Raw genomic sequence first — 13184 nt, forward strand, 5'->3', positions numbered from 1 at the left:
TGCTGCAGTGTACGCAGTTCGAACATTCCAAGAGCAGGAGCGCTTACTGTTATTAGTAGCATTTATAACAATTGCATGTGTTTTGTTAGTTTTTTTTTTTTTTTCTCGGCAAATGCGTTTGCTGAAAGGGGGGTTGGGTCCCCAGGGGGGGGGGGTGTAAAAGTGAAATGTTTTGAATTACTGGGCAGCTTACTGAATCATTCGAGTTTGAATACATGTCTGACTATGTAGCCATCTTTTAGTCAACAATCAGAAAATCAAAGACAATTGGCATGACTCAACCCAAACCTTAATACCACATGATTGTGTCGTGTAAGCTCGTTTTGTGCGAGGACCGCTGCGGTTTTAGCAGGGAGATTAGCAGCCAGGCCAAAGCTGGCCTCCAAAACTTGCCCTGCTGATGCCTCGAGCCCTTTGAAGTCTGACCATCATACTTGGCATAACAGCAGTGGGAACTAGACTGGTGTCATATCTAATCAGGTTGCTTGTCTTAGGAGAGCTAGCTATGGAGTGTGCGAATTGGCTGAATATCGGATTATACCTTTTGCTACAGATTCAGGACAATAATTTAGTCAATTGGCTTTTTTTTCTTTCTAATGAAGGTTCCAAAGCAAAAAATAAAAATCGAAATAGGATTAGACAGTCTTTCATATTTTATTTTCTGGGTATATTCCACCCCCACCCCGGTGAATCGTGTTGCTAGACTGAAATTCTGCTTTCCATAAAACAAACAACATTATTTTGTTAACAAAGTGACTATGGGGTTTGTAAATTCCTAGTATTTCATTGATTAAAACAGTAAAACTGGGCAAATAAATATTTGATTAAATATTCCAAATAAAAAATGCAGGGTAACATTAGACCAGAAGTTTAAAACAGCTATAACAACAACTTAATTTTAAGTTCTTAAATAAAATAAATAAATTAAATTAAAAAAGTCTATTCTGATATTCTGGTTATCATCCACATAAAACACCACCCCATATTCATTTATTAAATTTTCAGTTCTAAAAATACTAAATCAAGCACACAGACTAAGGTTATATGAATGACAGAGACCTCTATTAACAAAAAAAGGTGAAACAATTGTTCCAGCCTTGCCCAGAGTACTGTAAAATGCATTACTTGTAAACATGAACTATTAAATTTGCAATCGCTTGAAGGTGAGCCCCATCTGCATTTGCCAATAACTGGTACACTAGCACCCAAGTCAGAGGGTTTTCCAGATAATTAATTGCCAGTAGATATCTTTGCCAAAGACCAGATGCAAGTCTTAGACTTTTCTCCAACTCCTTGAACTAGGACCTATAGGGACCACTCTCAAATATGATAGGAAACTGTTCTTCAGGCTCCACTTACACAAGCCTATTCATTTCAGAAAATCCACTGAGCAAAAAAATAATAAAATAATAAAAAATATGTAGCTTTTGCTGTTTAGTTATCGTGTTTTACTCTTGTGATGTGGCAGAAAGTCTAGTAAAAGGGTGGTTTGTCGTAGATTAAGAAAATGTCCTGTCATATATGACAGGCACTAAATGTAAACTTACACAGCTGCTGTTCCTCTTGGCTGTCTAGATGGGAGGCTGAAGTATTAACACATTGCTAAACACTGGGAGGCATTTTATTTGTGTGTTTCAAACCAAATTTGCCGAGAGAAAATCAAGATTGTATTTTTTTCTTTAATAAGCATATGCCCCCCAATATATAGTTGTTTCTGTGCTAAAACAGAGTTAAATAAATGCATTAGAAAAATGCATTTTTTCATGTGACGAAAAGAACTGCAGTGAAAAAACATCGGGAGCTGACCAGCTTCTAGAGCAAATACCCTTGAAGGATTTAAACACTGTATTGTATATAATTTACATTACCTAAGACACTGTAAAAAGCATGACTTTTTCCCCAAAGCTGATCTTTAAAAGGACTTGTCATTTACAAAATAAAAAGACCATCAAAATAAAGAAATGTGCAAATAAAGTGAAAGTTTACTGTTGGCTTCTTTGAGAATCACGCAAAAGACATTCAGGGCTTTGAGACAATGGGAAAAACAAAAACACAGTGTTGTCTGGCATTACAATGCAGTGTCAAAAACTCTAGAGGAACAGCTGAACTTCTTTCAACTTTAACTGTCTTTGGAAAGCAATTAAAAGGTCATTGCAAATAACCACCTTGATTTTTATAGACCTCCTGCATCTGTTGTCAAGGGGCTATTAAAAGGGGGGCGGGATACAAATGAAGAGGCTTTCCAGCTCTGCTCGGTGGATGACCCAATTCAACAATTGGCTTCATGATTAACTATTAACTACTCTCCACGTGATTAGATAATGAGGACCGGTAATGCCCATTAATTAGGAGAAGGGCCTCTTAATTTGTCCCCTGATAGGGCCCTTGTTGATTTATTGTTCAGGAGTGGGGGGTAGTGGTGCTTGCTAAATTCAAGTAGCAGGAAAATGCAAAAAAAAAAAAAAAAAAAAAAAAAAAAAAAATTCACTTAAGTTGCTTAATCAAGTGGTCAGCTAAAGAGGCCAGAGGGTCAAAGAAGGGACAGACTGGTCACTTTAGGGTGAAGCCTCAAACACCAAAGCATTGCCAACCCAATTGACCAGTAGTGGATGAGAGACTAAAAAGTATGCTAATTTGCTTGTGGGTATTCTTATTTCAAACAGCAAAGACAAGTAGCCTGCATAAATTCCTTCCACTCGAAGAGACACAAAGTAAAATGATTTGTCAGTACTGCCCATTTGTTTTATGTGTTTCATTAAAAACTTTGCATAGACTGTAGGAACAGATAACTATCACATCACCAAAGACCTTCCTCTGAAGTCATTCGTTTCTTTACATTCAGCTTGGTAATACATAGGTTTTAATTGAGGGTAACAGTGTTGTATTCACTTGCTCTTGGACAAAATAAAAAGATTCAGTAAAAGCAAGTGTATTGTACCTCTGTATTGTTTGTTGTTTTTCTCCCACATTTTTATGTGCATTATTTCAACCAAGCAGCCAGCAGTTATTCAATAGTCAAGTGCAAACAAAAGTCTTTTTCTAGACTCTAAGAAAAATAAAAAGAAAAAATATATACAGTACTTAAACTGAAGACAATACTATCTTAATTGTTACTTCATAAATAGTCTTGATTCATATAGGAACTGATCCACATTTTTTTCTAAGAGCAAACCACATTTAGTTTTAAAATATAAACTGGCAAATTAAAATATACATATGAGCACTATTTTGAAATGGTCTATATTGTCTTACTATTGTTTGTTTGATAACATAGTTGGATGAAAAACCAAACCGTAATATTTTTATATAGAATTTTAAATGAGGTTATAGAAAACAGGACTTATTTAAAACTTAAACATTAGTGCAAATGCTACACACAATGACAAAAGTGGGAAAATGAGAAAGAATGCCATTTAAAAAGGAAGCACCCTGTAATCTGTTCCTGTGTTATAGAAGGGAATTATTTATATATCCTACCTCTATAGTAAACTGCTTTCTCTTTAATTTAAAGGCAAGATCCTTTGTGTCAGGAACTTCACACATTAAACTGTTGAGATGAGGAATCTGCTTCACGTGTAACAAACCTTGTGGAAGGAACAGAAAACAAAGAACAGATATAAAACAGATTGTCAACCGGGCAAATAAATGTGACTTACTCTGCACATTTGAGGTCCCCTCAGCCTTCTTGTAACTGGAGTTCAGCCCCAGATGTAATGAAGCAAGCGGTGTGATTGTGCTCAAGTAATCAAGCAGAACAAGACAAACAACAATTCATTTACAAGGAAAACTAATTGCATTTGGGTCCTGGACTGCAGATATAAAAAGAGATCACCATCCTTGTCACAACTGCTGGACGTTTGTGTTATTTTTCCTTGTATTTACTGTAAGCAAATATAGCTATCACCTTGCATGGTGCCCACGGCACCACTGAACAATCTTTATTTTATTAACTGCACCACTAGGCAGCTACCAAAACACAAAGTTAAACTGCAGCTTTGATCACAAGGAGTTTCTCCAGACAAGCCGTTAATGTCTCACTCAAAACGTTAATAAAATAGCTAATTTTTTTTTTTTTTTTTTTTAAATTAATTAATTTTTTTTAAAGCACACCGGCAATGAGTAATAAATAAATAAATATATAAGTTTTTTTGTGGCGTGACATGGTTATGACTGCTCTACACTACTGAAGCAATGTTTTATACTGCCTTGAACTGCTGTTGCAAAAAAGAAACAACAAGAAAAGCATTTACTGCATAAAAAAAAACGCAAAAAAAAAACGCATATATAGATTATATACAGGGTACTTAGATTTATGTACAACCATATATATATAATATATATTATATCTCTTATGATATATATCCTATATATATACCATATACATACAATATATATATAATACATCATACATATATACATGCATACATACATACACACACTTAGTAATAAACATGATTATTGAATTACCATAATTACATTTTCCCAGTTGTATTAAATACATTTAAATAATAATGTCATTAAGAATCCTCTGTCAATTTATCCCCACAGTTAATCTAATGTAATTCCTGCTCAACTAACTAAAAAGCGCATGTTGGATGTTGAGTGAATATTACAACATAGTGGTTTATTAGTGTTAAAAAGAAAAGCCGCTGTATGTTAGCTCATATAGTTTATTAAAGCATTATTTCTATTAATAAAAGATTGCTTAAAAATGTCCTGGAGTACAGTAATGTTTAAAGACAGATTAAAGCCAATTTGTATCAAAGCCTATTTGACAGTGAAAAGAGAGAAAATGTGATATTAAAAAAAAACAAGTCAAAACATCTCTCCTGCTTTAATTAACCTTTATCAAAAGGCAGAAAAAAAAGTATTTTGACACGCTGCAGGATTCCAAGTCAACAAACAGGAAACAGGCAGTACACTGCACTTAATCCTTGAACAACGTCCTAGCTGCTGAAGAGTAATACATTACTACTGTTCAATTTAAACAATATTGAGCTGTGTAGTTCAATATCATTATAATATTGATTTCTTGACATTTTTGGCCCAGAGGCCAGATGAATGCCAGGCTTCCTCTGCCTGTGAATTCCCCAAAGCCTGTCTGCTGAGATGCACGTCTGATTGAGCCATGTCTCAGTAATCTGTCTTGACAACATGCAAGGAGTTGCCATGTTTCCTTCTTAGCCCTAATGCACTTTTTTTTTTGTAGAGGAACAACCCAATCCACTGCTGACTGAAAGCACAGAAGGAGGGGGTTGGGGCACTTAAAATGCAGATTTTGGAAATTAAATCAATTACCACTTTTCGGAAGACAAACCAATTAGTAGTCAATAGTCTAGTGTTGAAAAAGCACTGTGGGCCGTCTCTTTGTGCTGCTGGAGATGGGGCTTACCATGATAGTCCTTGTAAAGAGGGTTAGTTTCCCTCTCCGAGCCGCTGAATGACTCCAGACTGACCACTGTATCACACAACTTCGTTATGCGTCCCATAATTGCCTTGTTCTGTAAAAGCACAGAAATTAAAATGCAAAACTGTGATTAAAATGTTAAAAAGTCTGCCAGCCTTAGATTAGGTCATCATTATCTTTTCTCAGGACTAATAATGAGATCGAATAATTTTAAAATGCGCTCTATAATACTGTATTCAGATTCTTGAGTAATCTTAAAAACGTCACATTAGACAAAGCAAGCAAATGCTACTGATGAAACATATACTTGAATGTCAGATAAAACATTCAGACATTAAAGTGTGCGTATATCAGACTCCTGTGGTTAAAATGAGGGAGGGAAAGCATGCTTAATAACGTGCCAACTAAAGGCGGTATATGCGATACATAACATTTTAAACTCAACCCACCACTGTACACATCAGGGGTTGAGCAAACTAACACTTCTGTGTAAAGGTGCCAGGCTGGTGTACTAAATACTGATACAACATTAAAAAATAAAACAACAAAACACTATTAGACAGCACTGCAAAAGCTTCCTACTGTATAACTAAAACATGGCGAGATGGAAGCATCCAGGTCATGAATAAATCTCACACTATTATCAGATGCAGTAACCTCCAACCAGGCAGAATCAACGTCTTAAACCATCCCATGGTGCTAAATAAACATGGCTCCCAATTTCACCAGCAGCACTGGATTTAAACCTGATAGATCTTCATGTGGGTCAAGCAACTAAGCAGGGGCTGAAATTCTTGTTTCACTACAGCACATGTATCTGCGAGATCTCCACAACAGACCCAACAAACGCTCAAGAAATTAGGGACTCTGGCACAACTTGCAGTGTTCTCTAGTAGCGTTCTAATAGCAGACCTAAAACAGTCAGGTCTACATCACATGACATCACAATTAAAATGTTGATGATTCCGAGACACTTTGAAGCGGTAGTATATTGATTTATTGCCCATGCCCTCTAAAATAACAGTAATAACAACTCTTCTCGTATGAGTTGCCAATTTTTTGTGTGGTTTCGGGCGGGCGATTTTACGAACGCATTTATCAAACACTTCATGTTTTCTATTGAAAATATTAATTTACTGATTTTCAACAAGTTAAAGTATACGCTGCTAAATCAAGTGCTTTAAGCAAATTAATATTAAAATATGCACTGTCTATAAGACTTTTTTTTTTTAATAACTCATACCCAATATTAGCAATGCTTTACAAAATAAAACATGCCCACTGCACATATTAAAAACAGCAACAACAACAAAAAATAATTACTTTTACTGCCGTCTCCTAATGTATTAGTAGTTGTAGTCGATATAACAATGCTATATGAATATGTATGTGTGTGCATTTGTGGTTGCTTTTATACAGTCAATAAGGTCTGAAATAGAGTGGTGTATTAAATTTCAAAATAGTAATATAAAACTACAGTGCAGCAGCGCATTCAGCTGTTTGTGCTGGTAAAGATTTAAATCTGCTTACACTAATCCTGTATTACATTCAAAATTACAGGCTGTCATGAGGAACAGACAGGCAGACCCAGGTCCAGATGGAAGACTGGCTGGGAAAGAAGCGAGGCAGGTGGGAAAGTGATGAGATCAAAGTGGAAGACAGAAGACTACTCCCCCTGCTGGCTAGGATCTCACCTGCTTTGCTTTTAAAACACAAGATAAGCTTCCCTGCATTATTTATGGGCTGCGTTTTAAATATTTGAAATACCCCTTTCCGTGTTTGTCGCTGTATCCTTATACAATTTTTATATTGAAATGGTCCTATTTTAAAACATTAATGCTTTCAATTAAGATTGTGATTCATTATTATTAAACACTTTAGGGACTCTGTTTTATGCTTATCTAAAAGCATGCAATCAAAATATGACATTATATTATATATATATATATATATATATATATATATATATATACTAACTTAATATATACTATATTGTCCAATCGACAAATATGAATTGAATGTGCAACAAAACTTAGTTTAAAAAAGCAATTATAGCCTTGGACTTTATATTAAAAGAAAGCATTGGGATTACTTTGAATTTTCTATGTTGTAAACAAGTACTGTAAGTAAGATTTCAAAAAAGATTTTAATTGTATTTGTATTTTTTTTTTTTCACTACAGTTAAAAGGTGGTGCCTCGTGTTTTTTTTTTTTTTTTTTCCCCAAACTAACCAGGCTTCTTTTTCTGGGTTTTGGCCTTCAACCAGCAGCTCCCAGATCGGCCCTTTTCCCCCACTGTTCTCATCTAAAACCTGGCTGCAAAACTACCCCAGCTCCTAGCTTTCCAGAAGGCTCCATCCCAGGAACCCTCAACTGCCATTTGGTTTGCTGTTTTTAAATCTCCCAGGACTTCTTTGCATCGAGTTCGGCTATGCTGAAGCGGCACTTGCTTCGCGTGCGAGTTATTATTCAACTTTAAGGTCAATTGTGGCACTAACAACTCTTTGGAAGCTTTCAGCGCTCAGTACGGTTTGTTGGGCTAATTAAAAATTAATAGAAAGCGGAGTACATTTGTGGTTTAGAGCTTTTATTTTTTATTATCTGTCTCCAATCTGGAGGGAAGCTTGTCTTGTTTTATATATATTTATATATACATACACTCACATCTCTTATATCTATAATCTCTTGTATCTTATACTACTATTGTCCTATTACAATTCATGTTTTGTTAAATTACAAACAATAACCGAAACAAATTAAAAAAAGAGATATCTCTTAAAATAGACTTCATCATTTGAGCAAGTATTAAAGACCCAAGACATAAATAGGCATCTGTTTTTAACAGTGTCATCACTTTCTCAGAATGGGGTGAATACAGGGGTTCCCTCCCTTCTGCTTACAGAACAGTTGTGTCTATGTTTGGACACTGGGCCGTCCACAGACTGCTTACTCCAGCAGCCAAATATTCCATATGCCTAAACAGACGACTATCTCCACACTGTGACGAGGGCTTTGACACACTGCGCTGAACCCAAGGCCTCAGACAAGGAAGACTCTGGGTTATATCCAAAAATATGTATAGAATCAAATGTTTCACATATCAAATGCAAACAGTCCTGTTAGACTTAAAAACATCAGTTTAATGTTTTCTTGTTTTCTGAATGCGACAGACACAAAACACCCAAGTGGTAGCCATCTTGGATTACAGGTCAACACCAGTAGTCGTGGGATATTTTCCTCCATCTGAAGGCTGCTTGTTTGAGAGGCTTACTAAAATTGATTTCCGAATCAGTATTATGGAGAATAAATAAATCAATGCTGCATACTGGAATACAGAAAATCATCTTTTGCATAACACACTACTTATATGAAAAATATTCTGCTTATCCAAAAGACCAAAACATGAACTACAACATTTCCAGTAAGCCACAACCTACAATTAGCAGAATACTTTTACCTTCGTCATTAGGCTGACAAGCAAAGCCAAAAATATTTTATTTATATATATATACACACACACACACAGACATACATATACACACACACATGAACTTCAACAATTTCATAATAAAATTAGTAAATGGTACTGTTAAAAAATATTTTCACTTAGCTATTAAAGCACCAGTGCATTAATATTGCAGTAGATTAATATTTAAACATATCAAAAGGAATAAGGATAATAACAGATTGAAAGGAAACTCATTAGCCTGCATGAGAAATGCTAAAATAAGCCTTATTAATACAGACTTTTCATTAGACAAATAATTACCCAAAGGTATTTACTCTCTCTAACTGCCTATGGTAGCCCAATGAGAGTATTTGCCTTTATGAAGCTAGGATTGTTGAACAATGTTAAACTATGAGATTGATTCATACTTCATTTTTAACGAGTTTCCCTTCACTAGATGTATCTTTAAAAACTACCAGACATGCTTCAGAAAACTAGTTAAACCAATTCTTTATCAGATCCCATTAGATCTATTATCTGTTTCTGCCAGGCCCTGGGACAATGACTGAATGAAAACAGAGTTAGAGATGAATACAAACAAGAAAAGCGTCCATACACATAATACTATATAATAACATAAAATTCCCCAATTCATCCGTTTTCTTAAGAGCGTCTTTGATCTGCCTCAAAACTTATAAAACAGAGTTGTTTAACAATGCCAACAGCTGCTGTCATTAAATGTAAAGGTCCGTCCTCAGAGCCCACATGCTCGGCTGTCCTCTCATCTTGCCATCCTCTCCAATTAACTATTAACATGGAGGGCTTCACACATGCTCAGGGGGACTCTTTAACAGGCTTCTTGGCGAGTGAAACAACTGCACAGCGGGGGCCCTGGGAAAAGAGTAACACAGGCCTCCGAAAAAAAAAGAACCCTCTGCAGCTCCGCTTCCCTTAATGACAGCTCACTCGGCAGTTCTCTCTTCAGCTGCAGCAGCTTGAAGTTTAACCATTTTTAAAATGGACTTTACCGGAACATTTGCTGCAGTTCGGTGGGGGTGGGTTGGAGATATAACTATGGAGAAGAAGCAGCTAGTACGGGATAAAATGATGCTTGTATATTATTAAAAATGCAAACTGCTTGAATGGGTACAATGCTCTGTTCTTCAATTGTATTCCGTTTTAATGCGATTCCTGGTTGGCTGTAAAATTAGGTCAGCCTTCAAAACAGTCAGTCCGAAGCCTTACATGGAAAATGTATTTTATTATCGCAAGGTATGTATTCCTTTTAAGTGGATGTTTAAAATGTACCCATTACAGCAATTTAGATATGTACCTCCTGCATAATACATACAAAAACACAAACAATAGAAACTGTAGTCCTTAGTTCATGTTGCTGTATATGATGTACATCGCAAATAATTCTCTTTTGTTACTGGAAATGGAAACACAGGCACAATACAAGTATGAGAAGTTCAACATATCAACATAAATGTTTTCCCAAATTAGAGTCATTATGCAGTTTTTACCCAAAACTGCATTTCATTATCTGGAGAATTTGGGAATTGCTAAATGCATGTAACCTAAAAGATAAAAGTCAGTACTTTGTTTAAATACTTTTGAACTTTTACTATTTCTAATGTTTATATGAAATTCTGTATCTTACTCTGCTGTGAACATTGAAAGCCATTTATTCTGGTATGAAATTCAACAGCTCTGGCTGCCTGATAGTGCTGGTCTCTCACATTTAAGTTCAAGGTTCCAATTAAATCTTGGCCAATGCCAAGGTCATCCTTAGCTCATAGACACACATTTCTATGTGTAATGAGTTAGGTCTGCCTTAAATAGCATCTTGTACACATTAATGGGTATTGATAATTCACCCTACAGTGCTACTAGTTCACTAAAAATCAGGCATGTTTGCTCAAACGGCCAAAACAAGGATGGACAAAGGATCTTCACCTGATCGTACAAGTAGACAGCCGTGCTTAAGGCACGCTGGTCTGGCTGTTGTGAGAAAAAAACTCACTTGACCAGAATACGTCACTCATATTAGAGTTCAAGGTCACCAGAGCATTTTGGCTGAGGAGTTTATACTTTTTATAAAGCTTACCTGGATAAGGTGTGAAGGCACTGTAACCATACAAACAGAAAGTGATGTTCGGAGAAGTGCACGCAGGCTGTACAGAAATGTCGTCAGGCTGTGGGCATGTTCTGGGTTCTCTTTACAACAGATATCATCATCACCCCACAGGGCTGACCCAAGCGAATGGACTCCGATCCTGAGAATGCTTCTTGGCTTGTTCTATTAAAATAAAATTAAAATAACACAGTTAGGAACCTCTGCACAAAAATATGTGATGCATTTAAAACAGCTTCATTGTAAATGTTTCAAAGTTTTCCAGGTTTATGCAGTATCCCCCCCCCACCGAAAATCAGTTTATTTCTAAAGAGCGTGATCATTTTACAAAACGTCCTGTTTTGTTTTATAAAAATACGTACATAGAGAAGCTGAAGAATGTAGAAAGACAGAGGTATACAGTAATAACACATTCAAAATTTTAAAACACACACACATACATAGAAATACCTAAATCATCACATGTTTTTATCTTGCACCTTTGTCAACTATAACACAAAAGTCATACTGCTGTGCTTATTATTGTTATGGCAGCAAAACATCACAGTTACATTTTATACGAAACAATTGTCAAATAGAGGAGCCACAGGACAGGGGGACAATACAATTTTGAAAAGCTGTCTAGACTTGCTTTCAGAATGTCTGATGACATACAAAAGCAAGTTGCATTTTTGGCACATCAACAAGGCACGTTGGCTGTAAGGTCTTGCAAAAGGCTACAGAACTACTAGGGAAGTGCCAGGACAGGATCACAGTGTGCTAGGCCTCCAACTGCAATCAATTCCTGCTATAAAGATGATCAATATTTTTTACACTTCTAGTTCCTGCTTAAACCTGTAACACAGAAATACCAATATTATGTTAACAAAAGCTGGCATATTTGAAACCGAAGTATTAACTGCAAACTGCTAAGAATATACATTGAGCCAAATTCATTAAGCATTAATTCCATTGTTTTTTCTAAAGGGAAAAACAATTGGTAGTTACACCTCTAGCCAAAAAATAATATGGAGGTATTATCAAATATATTAGTGATCTGCCACAATCTTCTTGTTTTTATTGATCCCGCTTTAAACTAGGATGCAAAAACTTCCAAAACAGGTGTGTGTGTGTGTGTGTGTGTGTGTGTGTATGTATGTATGTATATGCAATGTATTCATGGTTCTACGTAAATAAATTATATAGCCTCTTGCTATATAAAACTGAAGACTTATTTCAGACTTTAATAAGAAAAAATTGTGTTTTGAAGAATACTTCTGAATCTTCGAACTAGTTAACTTGTGATTTACAATAACCATAACTGAACACCAGCACAGCCAGTGCTACTGTAGAGTATAAACATAATTTTTGTAAAAACCTACGTACCTAAGAAAAATAAACCTTGTTGTTTCAGTCACCTACAGCAGCAGTATATTTGGCTGAAAGGCTCCCAGGGTGTGGGTGTCATTTGCTTTTTGCTTTCTGTAAAAATGTCCTGCTTTCAAGGAGCTGTCAGCATGCTGGAGAAGCTGCTCCACACACGATACTGTGGGAACTGTTATGACATGCCTGTTGCCATGGTTACTCCAGGGAAGGGGGGGGGGGTGAGGTGCCTGTCAGGGACCAATTTACTTCTCCAGAGGGACATCCACTCCGCAGGGAAGACAAGTCTGCCCGGATCTGTGCGGAAATCTCACTAAAGACTGCAAGTTCATCTATAATAAGATGGATTTGGACAAAAGTGCTGCAAACAATCAGTCTATTGCTTTAATGTAAAAGTGATCACCAAAAAGAATGCTATTTCATTTAAAAACAGCAATATATTTGCCCTTTTGTTTTTTTTTTTGGAAAGCAAGGCTGATGGTGCAAGTGTCATGGGAGGTTGTTGAGCTTTTGGCCTAAATATGGCAGTGCAACTTGCCAACACTTAGGGGTTGCACAACAAGACAATAGTGTCTTGCAGTCCAGAACTGTGTGCTTCAGAACGCCAGTTGCATGTTACAGACAGACGGCGTTCGAAATTCCAATTCTCATTACTCAAGAGGTCGACTTAAAAAATAAACATGCCACATTATATTTTATAACAGAAGTTTTTTAAAAACTATTTTAAAAATGTTCTGTGCATTTACAATATCCCATTTCAGGTACAGAATTGTTTTAATTATATTTATTATAAATGTACACACAAATATTTGGTGAACACTGCGGTGACGG

General features: G+C 36.1%; 1 protein-coding gene across 2 annotated transcripts in view; it reads right to left on the reverse strand.

The window, feature by feature from the left end:
• Positions 1-13184, reverse strand: part of elp4 (elongator acetyltransferase complex subunit 4) — a 62627-nt gene that overhangs the window by 30237 nt on the left and 19206 nt on the right. The window contains exons 7-9 of one of the 2 annotated variants that reach the window (XM_041275921.1): positions 10965-11156; positions 5393-5501; positions 3478-3584 (exon numbers count right to left, since the gene is read on the reverse strand). In XM_041275921.1, coding sequence (XP_041131855.1) covers positions 3478-3584; positions 5393-5501; positions 10965-11156 — 408 coding nt within the window. The remainder of the gene's footprint in view (positions 1-3477; positions 3585-5392; positions 5502-10964; positions 11157-13184) is intronic. The other variant, XM_041275922.1, reaches the window with a different exon arrangement.

Source organism: Polyodon spathula, chromosome 17 (assembly GCF_017654505.1).
Source record: "Polyodon spathula isolate WHYD16114869_AA chromosome 17, ASM1765450v1, whole genome shotgun sequence".
Taxonomy (NCBI): domain Eukaryota; kingdom Metazoa; phylum Chordata; class Actinopteri; order Acipenseriformes; family Polyodontidae; genus Polyodon; species Polyodon spathula.